Here is a 21,335-nt window from a genome sequence, read left to right on the forward strand (position 1 = left end):
AAGTAACTGGCTGAAAAAGAAATCAAGACAGGGCTGGCAGGTGGCATGGTGGTTAAGGGCACTGGACTTCCACATGGCCAACCATGGTTCGAGTCCCAGACCTGGCAGCTTGCTTTCTCACTTTCCCTCCCTTCCCCTCCCTCCCCCTTCTTCTCTGTCTCTGTCTCTCTCTCTCTCTCTCACTCTGTCCCTCTCTGATCAAATTTAAATACATACATAAAGTTAAATAAAATCATTATTTTTAAGAATTTATTTATTTATTTATTTATTTATTTAAATTTGACCAAAGAGAGAGAAAGAGTGCAGGAAAGTGAGAAAGCCAGCCACCAGGTCTGGGACTCAAACCATGGTCGACCTTCTAGGAGTGTCCAACACCTTAACCACCACGCCACCTGCTGGTCCCAATAATACTTTAAAAAAAAAAAAAAGAAAGAAATCAAGTAAACAATTGCATTTACAGCAGCTACAAAAAAATAAAATTACTTAGAAATAAATTTAAGGAAGTTAAAGATTTTTATAGTGAAAACTATAAAACATTGATTAAAGAAATTGAAGACATAAATATTGTAGAAAGATATCCCATGGCTATGGATTGAAAGAACTTACATTGCATTCTTTATCAAAATATCAAAAAATACCAAAAAAATTCTTCGTAGAAATAGGAAAAAATATCCTAAAATTTGGATGGAACCACAAACGACTACAAAATAGCCAAAATGTTCTTTAGCAAAAAGAACAATGCTAGAGAGACATCACATTACCTAACATCAAAATGTACTGTAAAGCTAAGTTACTGAAACAGCCCGGTACACAAAAACAGATGCAACAAATGGAATAGAGTAGAGACTTTTGAAATAAATCCACACATTTACAGTAAGCTGATTTTCAACCAAGTTGTTAAGAACACACTGATCAATAAATCATGCTGGTGAGAAAACTGGATGTTCACTTGCAGAGAGGAACAAAATTTGACCTTTATCTCACACTACAAACAAAAATCAACTCGAAATGTATTGAAGACTTAAGTGTAAAACCTAAAACTGTGAAATTACTGGAAGGAAAAATAAGGGATAATCTTCATGGTTTAGATATGGGCGATGATGATTCTTTGGATATGACCCTAAAAGCATAGGCACCCAGAGCAAAAATAAACAAATGGGATTACATCAAACTAAAGCTTCTGCACAGCAAAAGAAACACCAACCAAAGAGACAACCCACAGAATGAGAAATAATATTTACAAGCCATACATCTGATAATGGGATAATATGTTAAATACAGAAAGAACTCAAACAATTCAGCAGCAGACAACAAAATTTAAAAATGCACAGAAAACCTGAATAGCCATTTCTCGAAAGAGTACGATGTCCAACAAGTATATGAAAAAAAGTTCAGCATCACAAATCACTAGGGAAGTGCAAAGCCACAATGAGATATCACCTCACGTATGTTAGAATGGCTATACTCACACAAAAGATAACAAGTGTTGAGAGGATGTGAAGAAAAGGGAACACTTGTATATTTTTGGTAGAAATATAAATTAATACAGCAATTATGGAAAATGAGGCTACTCAAAACATTAAAATAGAACCATTAATACTATGACCAACCATCTCATTACTGGGTATATATCTAAAGAGAATGAAATTAGTTGATGAGATATCTGCACTCATTTTTTTCTTTAATGTTTTTGACACAAGGTGCATGCACTCTCCAGAGAGGAAAGAGAAAGAGAGAGAGAGACAGTGAGAAAGAAAGTGAGAAATTATGGGAGGATGGCTAAGCCACAATCTGTTTTCCTCAATTCTCCTCCTGAGATTTTAGGCACACATGCGCAGTGTGATTTTCAAGACGCCAGGTCTAGGACTCGAACCACTGTCAGCCGTGGGAGTCCAGTGCCTTAACCACCACACCATCTGCGGGCCACCCTGCATTTCCATCATTATTGTATTATTCATAATAGCCAAGATATAGAATTATCCTAAACACCATCAACAGATGAATGTATTGAAAAATGTGGTTTATATACACAATAGAATACTATTCAGACTTAAAAAGGAAGGAAATCCTGTCATTTAAAGTATAGATGAGCCTGGAGGTTATTATGTTAAGATGCATCGTAATAAGCTTGACGCAGAACACTGCATGATCAATACAAATACTACATGATCTCATATTTAATATAAGCCAGGCACAGAACAATCCAGACATAGAAATACAAACACTTGCATTATTTCACTCACACTTGTAAGCTAAAATATTAAATCTCAGGGTTAGTCTATGGCACAGCAGTAAAAAGCAACAATCCATGGGGCATACCCACATGGGAAGGTTCTGTGTTCATGTCCAGAGACCTTCTTGAGAACACAGGGCACACACATGCCCATAGTCCTGGATTGGCTACAGCTAGAGGTGGATTGTAGCATCAAGACCTGTTGGGAGTACACTCTCTTTCTTGGTTCATGGAAGAAATAAAATTTTAAGAAATTGATCACAGAATAGAGTGTAGAATAGTGGTTACCAGGGAGCCGGGTACCTGGAGGGGGGTTGTTGAAGAGATGTTGGTGAATGGGTACAAAATTTCAGATAGAAATAAGATTAAAAGACCTATTATACAACATTATAAGTATAGTTTATAACAATATCTTGTATTCTTGAAAAAATACTAATGGAGTGAATGTAATGTATTCTCAACACAAAAATGATGAGCACTGAGGTAATTAGTCATTTCACATTGTAAGTATATTCTTTAACACATCATGAAGTACATGGTAAATACAAACATTTTTTTCTGTCGATTGAAATAGAAAAGCAATCAAACCCAAAAGATAACACACCAAACTGATGCTTTTGTTTTGGGGGGTTATTTATGTATTCATTTATCTGCCATTTCAGTTTCCATATTTGAAACCCAAACTTAAAGTACATATATTATAAAATGTACTTAGCATGGGCCAGCCGGTGGCACAGTGGTTAAGGAGCTGGATCCTTCATGGCTAACAGCACAGTTTGAGTCCCTGAACATAATGACTTGAAACACACACTTGGCTCATGTGCACATGTGCCTAAAATCTGAAAAAGAGAAATGGGGGAGAAGGGATCATAATGTGGCCATCTCTCATGGGGATGCTTTCTCACCTTCTCTGTCTCTCTCTCCCCATCCCCCAACTAGCATACATGTTCTCTAGCCAATTAAAAAAATGCACATACACACATATACACACACTTAATACTTAAGTATTAAGTATCGAGTCCTGGACCTAGAGGCTTGCTTTCTCACTGTCACTCACTCGCTCCCCCCTGTGTGTGTGTGTGTGTATATATATATACACACACACACGCACATATATATATACACACACACATATATATACACACAAATATATATACGCGTGTATATATATATACACATATATATATGAGTGTGTGTATATGTACACACACACTCACTTATATATACACATATTTATTTATTTATTTACTAGTTTGCTAAAAGTCAAAAGTCACTTGGGATTCAGCTGGCATGAGAAACCTATCAATGGAATCATTTGCAGTTCATTCATTGTCAGATCTAGTTTGGCTTTGGCCACTTCTCACTGGTGGATACTCTCATTTGCCATGAGTGATATGTTTGTTATCCAGCATTCAGAAAGGCCAAAATAGGTAAGGCTGCCAAGTCCAAACACATGGAGAGTCCTACACGGTCCAGCTGCTCTCTAAGTAGAGTGATGGATTGAAGCAGAGCAGTGTGGCAAAGGTACAGATGGAGGAATCTAGTCATTGCCAAAACCTGGGACATAAATCTGCCACAGTGTGAAGAATAGCATCCAATGTGGGCTAAAGGCTTGGTAAAAAGGAGGAAGACCCCTTATCTTCGTGGTCTTCTTCACCCAAAGCAGAATAAATTCCTGTATGAAGCTATAGGACCCAATGAATGGAGAAAAGGAACCCTATGCATCATCTGTAAAATCCAGGAAAATGAACATCTATAAAGCCCACTCGTCAGGATGTGAGGGCTGTTTTATTTCATTTGCTGTCTTTTTGTCATCACGATATTAACTGAAAGACGAGAATAACTCACTACATTTTGATTATAAAATGATCCTGTCTTCTCCTCCCTCTCTTCCTTCATTTCCTATGCTAAAATTGAATATCACTTAATATGTATGGGTCATCCTTGTATCACTTACCATTTTTGATGTTAAAATATTAGGACATTTCAAAAGAACTCTTTAATAAAAGGGGGCAGCATGTGGCGTGGTGGTTAAGAGCGCTGGACTCCTACATGACCAACTGTGGTTTGAATCTCAGACCTAGAGGCTTATTTTCTCTCTCTCTCTCTCAATACTAAAATAATAATAAATAAAGTTAAATAATTATTTAAAAAGTCAGAACATTTCACTTAATAGATTTATGTGAGCCCTGTATCCTTTTGCATAATTTCTGCTTAGTATACCTTGGAATTATTTTATTTATATCTGTGTATTTGTATATGTGTGTGTACACAAACACACCTGTGTATACAAGCATACTCATATTTTAATGAGGCTAGGCTCTGTATGTAGATTCTCCCACTCTGTATCTTGCCTTTTTGTACTAGTGTGGGAATTGTGGAAAATCTCACTGAATGGAGTATTTCTAGAGTTTACCTATCTCCTTTCCTACAGGATAACAGTGTTTTGGGCTTCTGAAATAGTTGAAGCAAATAATACTCAATTATTTTCTTATTATTCTCAAATGTTTTTCATTCTCTGTTCTATTCGGTCATCAGAAAATCATGATGCATTTTTGCATAGAATAACATAGAAAAATATGTCATGACTTTTCAGACGACCTGATATTTCCATTTTATTTTTTAATCACATGTAATTTTATGACATTTCCAAAAAGAGTTTTCCTACTCTCTTGCATAGCACCTCAACAGAACACTTCTGACACCAGATATATGTGCCTTTTTCCTCTCACAAAAGCAATTCTCCAGCAGATACCAATGGGATAACTTATCATTTAAACTGATTATGACATGATCTACATAGAGGCAGTGTCAGATCCCACTGGTCCAGAACTTGTCTCTCAAGACTGCCTCCCTTTTGTGTGTCACTCAACAAATGGTAGTCACTTGGTCAGAAATATAGGCAACAACCTATCAATTAGGATTCCCACAACCTGCTCCTCAGGTTCAACTAATTTCCTAGGATAGGGTGCAGAACTTTTAAATACTTTACTATCATATAAAGTGATATGGATTCATTCATATTCACTCACTCATTCTTCATTAAAAATAGTATTATAAGGCATACAGATAGACACATAGAAAAAGTCTATAGGGCAAAGTACATGGGAAGGGGCATGGGGCTTCCACCCTCCAGGTACCTCCACCTGTTCATCTGAAAGCTCCACAAACCCAGTCTTTTTCAACAGAGGTTTCATTTTATAGGCACAATTGTTTACATCATTGATCACTGGTGATCGACTCAATCTTAAATTCTTTTCTCTTCCCTAGAGGTGGGGGTGGAGTTGAATGTTCCAACCCTCTAATTATATGGTTGAGTCTCCTGGCAACCAGCCTCCAGCCTGAGGGTTCCCAGGAACCTGCTAAGCTCCTCTCCATTTAAAAAAAAAAAAAAATGCTGTCATCACTTGGGAAATTATAAAGGTCTTAGGAGCTTTATCTCAGGAACTGGGAGCAAAGACCAGTCTGTCTCTCTGTCTGTGTGTATATGCATGCATGTGTGCGTATATGTATGTGTGTCCATATATACACATATATGTATGTATACATGTGTCTTAAGTCACTATATCATGCATTATAAACTTATTCGTATTCCCCCATTATGTATCTGTTCACTTCTTGTCTTTAGTGCTAGAACAGTGCAAGGCAGAGAATAGAATGCTCCCTTCCCCCAAAATAGTAGAGAGCTAAATTAATAAGTAAATATAGTATGAAAGAGATGGTTTACTTTGTATTATTTAGTCTCTGGCTTTTATTTCTTTTCAAATAATACAACAAGAATTCTGTGGTTTGTTGTACATTTGAGGTATCTGCTTAAGTGTTCATCTCCTGGAGAACTATGGTTGAATAATTCTATTCATAAGTAGGTCCTTTAAGGATTCAGTTGTTTACCATTCAATATTAATGGAGCCTATATACCAGGTTCTGTTTTAGGCACTGCACAGGAAAGGACAAACATTCCTCCCTCAAGGATATCACAGTCAAATGGAGAAAGGCATACAGGCAATAATTGCAGTTAATTGGGTAGAGGGCAACATAGAGATCTGTATAATATGCTGTGACAGTGGTAAAACGGGTCACTTACGACAGTGACACTGGCACTGGGTCTAGAAAGATAAGTAATAGAAATCATTTTTTTCTTCTTATAGTTTGCTTCTTTAAGCCCATATTCTAAAGGATCTTTGCCAACCCGACATGCATAATTCATTCCACATTGAGCAACTCAATGTACCTTAGGTACAATCAATAGGACAAGGAGGATATCCATAGTTAAGAAAAACAATAATACAATGTAATTATTTGTGGTAAGAGCTAGAAGGGAGAAATTTGAAGTAAGTATTGGAATACCGAATGTAGTTTGTCACACAAGAAAAGCTCCCTCAAGGAAATACTGTTTATTTGAGCATACATGAATTCATTCCCATCTGTTCTTAATTAAGATGAAGGACCGAAACGCAGTCCCATCATTTGCACTAGGTATAAACAAAGCTCTTAGCACCTGTGGGGTTTTTTGTTTGTTTTGTGATTTTTGTTTTTGGGGTTTTTTTTTGTTTTTTTTTGTTGTTGTTGTTGTTGTTTTGGGGGGGTTTTTTGGGCAGAGATGGGCTTTTCGAGAAGAGTAAGGACTGAGTTCTTAAGATCATTCAAATACTTTTACACAGCAGAATTTGTTAATTCCAAAGGATGTAATGCTGACTTGCATGGCTCCCTCTCTGCCAATACTAAGCCACCATCTCACTTGCAGCCCTCCTATGCCTAGCCTCCGTCTTGAACCTCCCCAGCCTTTCCTGGTGGTTTCTCTGCCCCCATAATAGCATGTTTTTCTACATATCTGCCCCATCTTTGCTAGGGCTGGTGCTCAACAGTGTCCTCCCACCCCAAGGAAGGCTCACCACTTATTTATGGTGTGACAGAGCTGCAAATCAGGACCTTCTGATCTAAAGACTAAGGATCATTTTATTGAGTTAAAAATTACCCTGGCTAAGATGTAATCATAATAAATGTATTGTGACACTAAATGTAACTACTGAAGTTTTTCAAACATCATTCTATCAGAGTAAATTGGTTTGTGACCATTATAATCATCTAAGCCTACAATTTAATGTCTATTTTTTTTTAAAGGTGTTTTTTCCCTCTCCTTTTCCCATATATGCTCTAACATCAGTTTGAACCAGCACTGTCTATCTTAAGGTCGTACCATCCAGATGAAGGAAGTCTCCAGGCCATGTATCAAGGAGAACTAGAAGGGCCTTACTGAGTTACTGGGATGTCAGGGGCCTGATTGTCTATATGACTTCGAGAATTCGCCAGACCACATAAAATGTCCAGTCCGCTTTTCTTTCCAAGTAAAATTCAAATGAACACTTGTGTGTGTGTGTGTGTGTGTGTGTGTGTGTGTGTGTTTTAAAGTAACTACCACACTCTAGTTTCTGGCTAAGTGGTAGGAGCAGAAATACAAATATTAATGTCCTTCCACAAAAAAGCTGAGTCTTGGGGGAATAAATTGACATTTTTCATGTTGTGGGGTAAAAACCATAAAAGAGGTCTGAATCACGTGCTCTCGGTGGAGGAGGCAAAAGGGCAACCTGTAAATAAGGACGGCATTTCATGAACGTATAAAAGCAGCAGAGTCCCCTAGTCATGAGGGGCATTTAGTATTAGGGATGACGCCTGGCTCTAGAGCAAACCTGGCTTCTGGAGAGGAGACACATCACCGTCTATTACTCATAAATCTGAGCTTCTTTTTTTTTTTTTTCCTTTTTTCTTTTTAAGAGAGATTTTTGCTATAGGGCGCACGCACTCACAGAGACAGACAGAAAGCAAGAAATCACCCCCCATGGGGAAAGGCCATGCCACAATCCCTTTTGGGATTTTGAACACACACACACTCGCACGCCTGGTGTGGTTTTAAGCTGCCAGTCTGGGACTCGAACCACAGCTGACTGCTTCAGAGTCCAGCAACATAACCATTATGCCATCTGCTTGTCCCACCTTAGCTTAATACTTCAGTCTTGGAATACAAGACAGACATCATCTGACTGATTTGGTGAGATCTTAGTGTGTGTGCATTCCTCAGGAGATTATGTACTCATAGATGACACAAGTGTTTTCTTCGTATTGAAATCTGCCTCACTGGGGATCCAGCTATTTACTGATGTAGCTAGTTACTGTTATTAAATCGACACTAGATGATGCTGTAACTATAACAACTTCAGCCTCTTACACAGCATATATTATGTTCCAGGTACTGTTCTAAGCAATATTCTCTCTCTCACATACGTACATATGTATGCATGTGCATGTGTATATATTTTATTAAACCTGTAAAGAGATATGATTATCCTGATTTTATAGACAACTGAGGTATGCAAAGGTTAAATAATGTGCCCAAATCATCAGAACTAGTAAGTCACAAACTTCAGCTGTAAAGTCAAGAAAGTCTGCCTTCAGAGTTCCTCTGAAATAGTGACTCGATAAAATATTTATCAAATTTGTCCTTAATATTGGAAGACACAGAAAACAAAACAGGTTAAATGCAGTATGCTTTAAATACTGAAAGACTCCAGTGATGTTCAAGTATGAGGTGGAATGTTATAGTAGAAATGTTATCGAACCATAGGGCACATTCTAGAGCTGCTCCAGACCCCATCTGACTGTGTGCAGCCAAATTCTGGAGTTCCTTATTTTCTTACCCATAAGACGGGAAAATAATTTGTAAATGATGCCAGTTTTGAGTTTTTGTACTCTAATTGCCATTTCCCATGTGCCTTTCATGTTACCATTTTTACCCATCTAAACAGACATTCCAAAATGCCCCAAGGAACATTAAGTATGGAAATTCTTAAAATACTAATAAATTTTCTCTAAAATGACAGGTCTATGTACAGAAAAGAATAAAATCTATAAGAACACTTTTTTTTTTCCTGAGACTAATGCTTAATTTAGAGTTAGGAAAATTAAAATGGGAAAGACAGAGTGAGAAATCCGGACGTTGGAATCTAGCTGATCTGGTACCAGTCCAGTGCCTGCCCCCGTGTGCCATTTGTATGCTTTGCAGAGTAAATTACTCTACCTTGCTGAACTTGTATTTCCTATTGATAAAAGAAGAAGGATAATTATACCCACAACAGGGATCTTGTTAATATGAGAAATACTATGCTAAAGTGCCTGACAACCAGTTTCAATAGATGAGGGGAGTTTTATTTATTTGTCATTGATGGGTCTTGATCTTCAGTTGTGGCAAGGAAGAGTTGGTTAAAATTTGCCTTGTATTAATTCCTTATTTGAAATGGAAATACTCTGTGTTGGGTACTATAAGAAAAAGGAAATAAAAGATGTAGTCCTTGCCGTCAAGGAAGTTCACAATATACACAAGGGCATTATGATTCATAAATAGTAATATATATTCATCCAAGATAATAAGAAAAAGATGCCAATAATAGAGAAGAGAGTCAACCAGTTCAGACCAGGAGAAATCTCTCAGGAAAACATGATCAAATAAGGATTTGTAATGTAAGTAATGGTAGTACTACCACATAATGAAGCAATACTTTATTGTGATGTGGGTATATAATGCCTTCTTTGGCACACTGGCTGTCCAGTTTATTACTCATCCTTGTAACTCATGCATCGAGTAAAAACATCCAATCCCAACATGAACTTTATCATAATCTATTATCTTATTATTCCAATTTGTGACTTTATATGTCCTTAGAATTTAATATTATCGCCTGGACTCTACCTGAAATTATTGCTCTAATTCTTTTGAAGTATTACATGCAAACTATGATCTAACTATCCATCTTTCCAACATGATGTTTCTTAAAAGGATTGTGGATCATCAAAAGTTATCTTTTAAAAAAGAAGCCACTGGTCTCTCTTATCAAACAGCTCTCCAACTTGATACTTTTTAAACATTTCTTCCCCAGATTTTTATTGGTGAGATATCCATGTATTTCATAAAGTCAACAAGGGAATCCCTGATTGCCCAGGAGAAAACAATTCTGACTGGAGAATGCTGCTACCTGAATCCCTTACTTCGAAGGATTGTGAGATTCATAGGTGAGTACAAGGGCATGCTCAACAAGACTCATGAATAGGTTGGACTTATTAAACTTATTAATAGTCAACATGCATGATAAAGTAAGCTATAGCACTATCAACTTTCAAACCAAGGGCTACTCTGGGGATTTTTCTAAGTACAAGAACTGGGCCTGATCCCAGTACCAAGTCACATTTTTGACCCTTGAAGTGAAGGTGATGCTTACTAAATTGTGCAAGAAAGATAGCAGGAGCACCAATAAAGTTCATTTCAAAATAATCAATTTTCTGGATAATGATTTCCCGTTCAGTTGTTTTCTTATATGTAGGGAATTTAACAAAGAGAAGGAAACCCTTCAAGATCTTGAAAATAGTGCCTCTCTAAAGTAGGAAAACAAATGTTTTTGTCAGCATTCCTAGGAAGGAGAAATGAAAGCATGGTCTATACCTTCATTTGTCCAGGACTTTTATAAAAACTCCTGGGCTCCTACAGACAATGATTATAGAAATGGAAATGAGTATGTATGGGCACAGGTAAATCTAGGAGAGTTCTTAAAATGATAACTATTCTAGCGTTCTAATGAGGGCTTGCAAATACCTGCTGACTGAATCCTTATGGGAGCCACATTAAAACTTCAAATGTAGGAACAAGGCTGATATTAAAACAAGCCAGGATATAATTTAGAACTGGTGACTGAAAGAGTGAGGACTGGGGCACAGTCTACTGACAACATTTCTGATAGCCTTCATCCTGTTTTTTTTTTTGTTTTTGTTTTTCCTATTGTAGGAAGAACTAAATTTGCTCAAGTCATGAACGAATAATCACATCAAAATAAATTATGCAGTAGCTTCTGATTGGAATAGGAATGAGGGAAGTAGTAAAGTTGGAAACCTAAGAAAATCTATTTTTAAAACAGCAACCCTTGGGACCAGCAGATGGCATAATGGTTATGTCACTGGACTCCCATATAGTCGGCCATAGTTCCAGTCACAGACCTGGTGACTTAAAACTCACACTGGGCACATGTGTGTGTGTGCCCAAAATCCTGGGAGGAGAGTGGAAGGGGAGGGATTGCAGCGTGGCCATTCTCCCCAGGGTGATTTCTCACTTTCTGTCTGTCTCACTGGTGAGTGCACACCCCCTATAGCAAAGATCTCTCATTTTAAAAAGAACAAATAAAAACTCCTGTTCACGTACTGCTCCTTCAGTCCAGAATATCCCATTGCCACCTCTTCACCATAAAAGCCAGCCAAGTCCCTCTCATCTTTCAGAAAACTTGAAACATTATCTACTTAATCCAGAAAACTAGCTGTCTTATCTTCAAGTCCCCTACTGAGTCTTCTCCTCCTTCTTTTTGTTTTTTGTTTGTTTGTTTGTTTTGTTTTGCTTTGAGAGATTTTTGCTATAGGGCATGTGCACTCTCAGAAGACACAAAGAGGAGAAAGTGAGAAATCAGTCCCTGGGGGGATGGCAATGCCACAGATCCCTTCTCCTCCAGACTCCTCTTGGGATTTTAGGCACATACAAACACATGCCAGACCTGAGTTTTAAGCTGCTGGGTCCAGGACTTGAGCCGTGGTCGACTATGTGGAAGTCAAATGACGTAACCACTACGTCATCTGCTGGTCCCTCTCCTCCCTCTTTTGGCACTTACCAATTCCTTTTTCTTCCCTCATGGCAAAGCAATAAAATGCATTTATTGTAACAGATGAAAAGGCTAGAATGATCATATCAGAGGCAAAATTACATCATTTGAAACTATTCCTTTCATTATTTTAAAAGGGGAGTATTTGTTAATATTTTTACTGTATATAGGACATCCTGCTAAATACTATAGAATTAAGGCATAATACCAGTCCTCAGGAAATTTATTTGGGCAAAACAAATTTGATCAAGAGACAAAATTTATAAACAGGTAAACAATAATGAAATAATGCAGAATGCACGAAGTAGAAAATGATTACAGAAAAAGAATTATGTAGTTAGAGCAAGTACATACCCCACTTTGGTCTAGAAAAAAATTTATGTAGGAAGTAGTGTCTGATGTCTTTTGCATCAGACACCTCTCAGGCCTGTCCTAGGCTCTTTCTCTAGAAGGTCACAGCCCTTTCCCTTCACTAGATAAAATGCTGCTTACCTAGTAAGCAACTTGAACATTATCCTCTGTTTCAGACATGCAAAATGGCACTATTCACTACTATTTCCACAATGCTGATATATACTTTTTGTGCTTATTATTCTTACTTAAGTCCTTTACTCCTGTTCATTTATGTTCCCTTAGAGAGTGGGGACTACTTGTATTTTCACTGTATTGACAACATATTGCAAGTGTCTGGCATACAGATTTTTCAACATTTTTTTTGTTTTTGTTTTTTAGATGAGTGAAGAGCCAAGATGAAATTTGTTATATCAAATACTTGCCTAAAACTAGTTTCATAAATACTGATTCTTAAGTATTCATTTACCTCCTCCTTTCCCCCCCCCCCAATTCAGTTTTGCCAAAGGGAACCTGCATTTGCTGGAGAGAGACAGAGGGAAATCACCCACCAGGGGGGATGGCCATGCCACAATTCCTTTTTCTCCATTCTCCTCTCTGGGTTTTGGGCACCCAGGCACATACACTCAGACTGATTTTCAAGTCACCAGGTCTAGGACTTGAACCGTGGTCAGCCATGTAGGAATCTGGCTCCTTCACCAGAACACCGTCTGCTGGCCTCTTTACCTCTAATTGATTACCATTATTACCACTCTTTAGATCTAGGAAAATAAATTGCATAAATTGGGCAATTTCTAGAAGAAAGCCAGAAAAGTCTATTCTGACAGTTTATATGAAGGGTTGCTGGGAGAAGGGTCTATCCATTTTGAGAAAGGTTACGTTTTTCTGAGCATCTATGAATTATTTTTTCCTAAGAGAAATAAAATACTTGGAATAAAGACCCTTTAAATGGAAATGTTTCCTTTGAAAAAAATGGAAGTAAAATAAGATAGTGATTAAATATATTAGAAATGTTCTTGTCTTTTTTTTTTCTAGCCTAATAACCACCAAAACACATACCATGCAATTGGCACTGGGAAATAACTATTTCAGCTAGCTCTTTTAATTAAGCTGAAATGGCATGACTTCCCTTGCAGTTTATGTGATTATTCTAGAACTCATTACAAATAGTGTTTCTCAAAAACAATCAGCTTCACATTGCAAAAAAGGCCAATGAGTTAGCAAAATACTTTAAGAAAATATTATTTTATACAGTCAAGGATGAGAAGAAGTTGAGATTCTATTATATTTTTAATATACGACGAGAGCAAGTCTAAATACCCTTTCTGCATCTTAATTTGACAGTATTTTGATTTTCTTTTCTTTCCCTTTTTTTTTTTTCTTTTTAAATGCTTTGCTAGAAGGTACAAGCACTCACTGGAAAGAGAGAGGAGAGAGAGAAAAGGAGAGTGAGAAGGGGCATGGTCATGAAGCAATCCCTTCTCCCTTTCTTCCTTCCAGAATTTTGAGCACACACACAAAGGCACCTGGTACGCTCTTCAAGCTGCTGAGTCCAGGGCCCTAACGACACACTTGGTCATGTGGAGTCCAGTTTTCTCAAACACCACACCACTGGCTGGCCCCAGTATGTTTCAATGGCCTTAAAAATAGCTGTCCTTTAAAACCAATATTCCTCTTAAATAAACTACCTCAAGGAGATGATTAGTGATGTAATCTTATGGACTAAAGTAATTTTATCATAATATAAAAAACTTGGGACCAGCAGTTTGTGTAATGTCTATGTTGCTGGACTCCCATGTAGTCGACCGCGTTTCGAGTCCCAGACCCGGTGGCTTAAACTCAAGCCAGGCGCGTGTGCGTGCGTGCCCAAGATCTCAAGAGGAGAATGGAGGAGAAGGGATTGCGGCGTGGCCATCCCTCCTGGGGGGTGATTTCTCGTTTTCTGTCTCTCTGTCTCTGTCTGTCTGGCGAGCACACGTGCCCTATAGTGAAAACTTCTCAGAAAAAAAAAAAACATATATTTTAAAATAATGCTGCCACTGTGAATTACAAACTCAAAAAAATGACATTTTTAAGAATCTTTAATGAGGGGAAAATAGTCATGATACAATGTTATGTGAAAAAGACAAAATGCTATAAATCTATAATTATAGTAGTCACCCTTATCTAAGGGAGACATGTCCCAAGACCCTCAGTGGATGCCTGAAACCTCAGCTATTACTGATCCTTATATATGCATTTTATTTGATAACCAAAAAGGCTACTAAGTGAGTCACAGGTGATAGCGAATATAGTGTGGATATATTGGACAAAGGGATGATTCATATCCTGGGCAGGATGGAGGAGGATGACACTAAATTTTATCATGTTATTCAAAAGTACATGCGATTTAAAGTATTATTTCTGTAATTTTCCATTTAATATTTTTGGACCACACTGGACTGCAGGTAACTGAAATAATGAAGAGTGAAACTACAGATAGGGTGACTACTGTGTTCTAAATAAAAAGGATACAACATTATCTAAATGTATGTATGTTTGTGTGTGGCCTATATAACAGACTGAAAGGAAATACAATAAAAACGAACTGTCACATCTGAGTTCTAGCATAATAGGTGAATAACTATTGTTTTCTTTGTTTTGTAATTTCTAATTTTTTATCATGTATATGTGTAATTTTAAGATCAGAACAAGAATTAAAAATACTTTTTAAAAGAGTGGGTGAAAAAGTTGGGGGCAGCAGGTGGCATAGTGGCTAAGGCATTGAACTCCCACATGGCCAACCACAGTTCAAGTCCTAGATCTGGCAACTTGGAAATCACACTGGGCACATGTGCATGCACCCAAAATCTTAGGAGAATGGAGATGGAATTGTGGTGTGACCATCCCCTCTGGGGGGTGATTTCTCACTTTCTGTCTCTTTGTCTTCATAGAGTACATACATGCTATCGCAAAAACCTAAACATTTTTTAAAAAATAAAAGTGTGAAAAATATAAAGGCTATCCAATAGGATGACCAAGTTCCCTAACATGGTTTTTGATGTAGTCAGGAGATCTGAAAGTGCTCTTTTGCCTAATTCTTTGTCTTCTCTAGTCTGTGTGGTATGGACTTTTAGGGATAATCCTCCTACCCTTCCCCACACCACAGATCCAAATTAAGTCTTAAAGAAGAAAATGGCAAGAATGGCAAAATTAAAGAGAAAAGCTTCAAATTGAAATGTCTCTTCCTTTGGCTAGTTGTGTTGATCTTAACACAGGGAATCAAATTTTTCTGATTTGCAAATCCAATAATAATTTTTTCCCAACATTCTCATAATAAAAAGGATGCTGGGACACTTGGTCTTCCAGGATTTAAGCATGAATCCATATCTTAAACTCTTCTAACTCATTTCTAAATCATTATGTGATTTCTCAAATTGTATTTACATGATGTGGGAAGGGAGAAAAAGAACTAGTAGGGAAGGACATTTGGAGGAGGGATACAGAGGCAGAGCATCGACGGGATGGGGAGGTGTGGTTTTATCAGTTGAAGATATTTTGATCAACTGGACTGGGGAGAAATGTTCACATATTGAAATGGTCACTCTGTAAGCTAAACAATGTGATTGAATGTACATAAAAAAAGAACTAGCTGAACTAACAAGTTTGACTAACAGTTTATACAAAACTAATGTAAGTCTAAATTTGACTACATGTCAAATTGCTAACATGTATTTAGTAAATACTACTAGGTCATTGGGAAAGTCATGATGTATTTTTCTATGCAGAAATGTGTTGGGAATTTCCCAACAACCCAATAAATTATTCACATATACTTAGATTTCTCCCTTTTCTCATTTCTTTCTATTCCTTTCCCTTAATAGAGCATTTCCTTTGGTACTGCATTCCATTGAATTGTAGCAACGACAGATTTAAATTCTCAAGAGAGATAAACCCTGCTTTTTCAGCAGCAAGGCTATATATAAGAGAGTCACATATTCACAAAAATTTATGAAGTCCAGTTAAATTGTAGTCATTCACAAATATATTTTAGTAAACATATGTTTATAAGTGCTAGTTATTAAATAGTAACTTTTAAATTTAATATTGAAAAGTAATGACTAGCAAATACTAGAAATTAATGAGGGTTTTTGTTTGTTTGCTCTACAGAAGAAAAACTAAGTTAACTTGTCTTTCCTGAATGACTACTTCCTTTTGAGTTCATGTAAAAAACTGACTCAAGGCGCTAGCAGGAGGTGTGATGGTTAAGGTGCTGACCACTGTTTGAGTCCCTGACCTGTTGGCTCCCTTTCTCACTCCGCCCCCCCCCCCGTGTGTCTCTCACTGGTCAAGTTAAAATTTAAAAATGAATAAGTAAAATGATTCTTTAAAAACAAAACAAAACAAAACAAAAAAAACCACTAACTCAAATGTGCCAAGGTTAGACTATTACCACCTAAAATAGCTTCATCTAGAAGCTACTTAACTGTTTTTTTTTTTTTTTTCATCTGGGCTCACATAGTTGTTCCAGTATTACTTCTAATAAAAGTTTAATTAAATACCAAGGAAATCTTCTGCCACTTAGGTTAGATCTAAGGATTAAGTAGCAGTGGACAGAGTAGAAAGCTCCTGGTAAACAGTTAATTCATGTAAAACTAATTAATTGCCCTAAATTAAGTGTGATCTAAATGAAGCATGAATATTTTAAATTCAGTTCCAAAGGTCATGGTGCTTTATGATTATAAGAATTGATACCCTGAGACAAGCTTAACGTCAACCTTTTTGAGAACTTAACTAGAACATTCTTAATTTTGAAAGTTATTTAAATATATTTTATCTGAACAGATTATTTTTTTAAATTGGTCCATTTTTATTTGTATTCAGTATTTATAATTAAAATATAAAGACTTCAAGTTAGAGGAAGACTGCTCATGTTCATTCAAATTTCAACAAATTTATTGGGCACCTACTATGTGCTAAGCACTGATGAACAGGTTGAGGATGGGGTGAGTAGGTGGTATGGTGGTTAAGGTGCTGGACACTCCCTCATGGCCAACCACAGTTTGAGTCCTGGACTGGGTAGCTTGCTCTCACTTTTCCTCCATCTCTCTGTCTCTCTCTCTGATCAAATTAAAATATAAATGAATGAATAAATTAAACTTAAAAAATGCTTTAAATAAAAAGATGTCAAGGACAAACTAGTGAACAAATAGAAAATTATCCTATTGAGTTTATATTCTAATGGGAGAAACCAGACATTAAACAAAACAAGTGAATTTTAGTGTCAGAAGGTAAGTATTATGAAGAAAAGTAAGCAGGGAAAGGAAATAGGGAATTTGTTAAGGGCACATCTGCAACTTTTTTAAAAAATAAGCTTTCTTGTGTATATTTATGGTATACAACATGATGTTATAAGATACACATACACAGGGTTTTCAAAAAGTTCATGGAAAATGGGTATTATGAGAAAATATGTGTGAATTTCAATTTTGTGCACCAAAAATATACTGTTAAATTCCATTTTTCACATTCTTAAATACCCTTGTATATACTGAGTCACTGGAAAAATCATGATATACGCAAAAATGCATCATGACTTTTCTGATGACCCATAGTAAAATGGTTATTAAAGCAGAACAAATTAATGTATCATGCAGGCTGTCATACAATGAGAATTGTCTAGAGCTGGTGGTAACTTCACAGTAGGATAGAGCAATCAAATAGATCCATGGGACTAGCAGTTAGCATAATGGCTGTCACTGGACTCCCATGTAGTCGACCATGGTTCACATCCTGGACCCGGTGGCTTAAAACTCAGGCTGGGCGTGTGTGTGTGTGTGTGCCCAAGATCCCGAGAGGAGAGTGGAGGAGAAGGGATTGTCACATGGCCATCCCCCCTACGAGGTGATTTCTCGATTTATGTCTCTCTGTCTCTCTCTGTCTGGTGAGCACATGCACCCTATAGCAAAAACCTCTCAAAAAAAAAAAAAAAAAAGGATGATCCCACCAAATTGGGTACCCAGGAAACTAGGCCAGCTCCATGTACAGACTGATGACAGTCAACCTGCCTAGGGGGTCTAAAAATAAGTCCCAATACCTAGGTCCTAGTTTCATGTCTGAGTCTTGAGTGTAGACCCTAAAAGAAAATATGAAGAGCAAGCCAAGATATGGGCCCATGAGCAGATAGATCATTCTTTTACTCACCACAGAAAGTAGTGTTGAAACTCAATTGTGAAGATCAGGTAAAAAAAACTTACGATGGAACTTGATGGGTAGGAAAAAATGAAACAGTTATTTTTAGACCCTATGAACAGTCAAGTCATCAGATTTTGAGACTAAAATGTTTGGTACTTTCTAAAAGGACAGGATTAACCCTAGGGGTGGAGTTCAAGGTTACAGGGGGAGGAGGCATTTGGAAGTTGGGAGCCATGGTTGGCCTAAAAGGCATAGTCAGGGAATAACCTCTGCTTTGGATTTAAGAAGTTGTGATGAGGTAGCTTTGGTTGAAATGCTCAGTGGAGAAAAAGGATCGTCATTCCCTTGAATGCCATTCTCAGTAAGCCAGAATATTACAGACCTGAACAGACTCCAAGTCCAGAAGGCTATTGGTTATTATCAAGAGGAAAGCTGTTGAGCCAGTTGAGATTCTAGAGACCTTTTCTAAGGCCCTCCCCAGCACCAGTATTTAGAGGCTGGATTCCAACAAAGACTGAGCAAAAAACTGCTTTCTCTAGTACTTTGTATGTTAGTCAATGCAAATTGGTAATATGTTAATGAATTAGACTGCTGCAAAGCAGTGTTCCTCACCCTCAGCACTATTGACATTCTAGGTCAGATTTGTGTGTGTGTGTGTGTGTGTGTGTAGGGTACTTCTGTGTATTTATTGTGGGGTATGTGGTAGTATCCCTAAACCCATTGCATGCCAGTAGCAACCCATCTTCTACCAATAGCAATTGAAAATAACTCTACACATTGCAAAATGATACCTTGGAGCAATATCACCCCCAGTTGAGAACTATTGCTACAAAGCTTTAAGAAAACAGGGTATTTTAAAGACTTTTTAAAAGTTACATGAATATTTTTGCTATGCAAGATATTGCATAACAAAATGAAGCACAGCAAGGCACAGAAATACTATCTGAATATCTAAAATGACTCCCAACAGTTAGTAATGAGCAGCTTCAAAGCTTTCTATAATAATAAAGATCTAGTATATGTTTAAGTAATTTAAATTATTATATTAAGACATAATAAATATGATTAGGAAATGCATCAAGCAGAGGACAACAGCGCCAGTCAGTGCCAGTTAATCACCAACAGGGCTGGCTGCTGCCGTAGGCATTTTATGCTGGTCTGATGGGAGGAATGACGGTGGATTTAGATGACCAGATTCACCTTTAGAAAGTTATAAGCATGGAATCATGAAGGGCAGAAATCAAGGTATTCTGGAAGCCTTTTGAAAATTTAGACTTTGGTACTCTTGGTTTTTAGTGTCTTTGGTAGATACACTTCTCTTTTCACATTTAGTTTGTGTCCAGAGCATAATTTCTAGGCACATTGGTATCCACATCCTCCATCCATTTTATTTATTTATTTATTTAATTTTTTTTCTTTTTGCCTTTTTAATGCCTAAAACATAAAACATCTAAAACCACAGCTTCTGGAAGAACCACTTGTTCTTACCTAAATTGTACCTCTCTTCAAACTGGACCTTTGCCTCCCGCAAGGTATGTTAAGAGCAGGGTCTTTGAAAACATCTGTATTGAGCATAGTTTTGTGGGAACATCCACAGAGTACCTTGTGGGCATGAGGCGATTATAGTTATAAATCTTCACAAAACACTTGATCATTGACCTCTTGGTGGATTTTCTTCTTGCCCATGGCAACTGTCACTTTGCTGGGATAGCAGTCAATTCCTGCCACCAGAGCATGGCTGTAGAGGCAGTCTGAGGTGCCATCATCAACATTCTTCGTGATGACAGCTTTGCATCTACAGTAGCACCTGGCCAGTACCAGCACCCCCTTTCGCAGGTTTCATGAACTTGCCCATTTCGACAGCAACCACCAGGTCTACATTCATTTTAAAAGTATCATTTCTCCCAGCAAACTACTGGATTTTTGTCTCTACCATCCAGCCTTTGTATCCACACTGCCTAGGAGCAGAGTGATATTTAGAGGTTAGTGAAGATGAGATGCATTTGAGGAAGTAAAAATTTTCTAGCTTTTTTCCATGAAAAAAAATATATGTATCAATTTGCACCAATTGTTTGTACCATACTAAGGAAAAAAGGATTCACTACCACAGTGATGAAAAAAGTGCCTTATTCAATTAAGACAGATCTTCATACCATACCATTCTTATAGAAATGCTTGTTCTGTTGTGCCAAGTGCAACATATTTCATGGGGACATGGTGGAAATCATTGCTCTCTCTGCTCTGTTGTCTATGTGTTTGAGAGAGAATGGTAACCAAGCATACAGAGCTAAAGTATGTTTTTTTTTTTTTATGGCCGAGTAACAATCCATATTTTTATAAAATATATAGTCAAAATAAGCTTAGAGAATTAGGATTAAGAGTATGGACTCTGGAGCCAAATTATTTCGTTCCTAAGCCTATCTATTTACTAATTGTGTGACCTTGATCAAGTTAATTGACCTAGCCATGCTTCAGTTTCTTCATCTGTATAATGTGGCGACAGCAATAATGTATAACTCCGAGTTGTGAGGATGAGGTGAACTCACATCGCAAAGCACTTGGAACAGTGGCTGGTACATACTGAGCAGTGTATTCGTTGTCATTCTGATGATGTATCCACGGCAGACTTATTTAAACATCTTATCAGCTCGGTATACCCTTGGAAATGGGATGAGCATGGTAACTGCAGATAAATGACCTTCATTAGGATACTTCCAGGATAAATAAAGTATATTGAGGGACCAGCAGTTAGCGTAATGGCTATGTCGCTGAACTCCCATGTAGTCAACTGCAGTTTGAGTCCCGGACCCAGTGGCTTAAACCCACGCTGGGTGCATGTGCGTGTGTGCCCAAGATCCTGAGAGTAGAATGGAGGAGAAGGGATTGTGGTG

The 21,335-nt window shown here is 37.4% G+C and overlaps 1 protein-coding gene across 1 annotated transcript in view; it reads left to right on the forward strand.

The window, feature by feature from the left end:
• Positions 1–21,335, forward strand: part of PLPPR1 (phospholipid phosphatase related 1) — a 349,623-nt gene that overhangs the window by 299,766 nt on the left and 28,522 nt on the right. The window contains exon 4 of the mRNA XM_027770697.1: positions 10,162–10,294. Within this exon, the coding sequence (XP_027626498.1) occupies positions 10,162–10,294 (133 nt within the window). The remainder of the gene's footprint in view (positions 1–10,161; positions 10,295–21,335) is intronic.

This window comes from Tupaia chinensis, unplaced genomic scaffold (genome assembly GCF_000334495.1).
Source record: "Tupaia chinensis unplaced genomic scaffold, TupChi_1.0 Scaffold000153_1, whole genome shotgun sequence".
Lineage (NCBI taxonomy): Eukaryota > Metazoa > Chordata > Mammalia > Scandentia > Tupaiidae > Tupaia > Tupaia belangeri.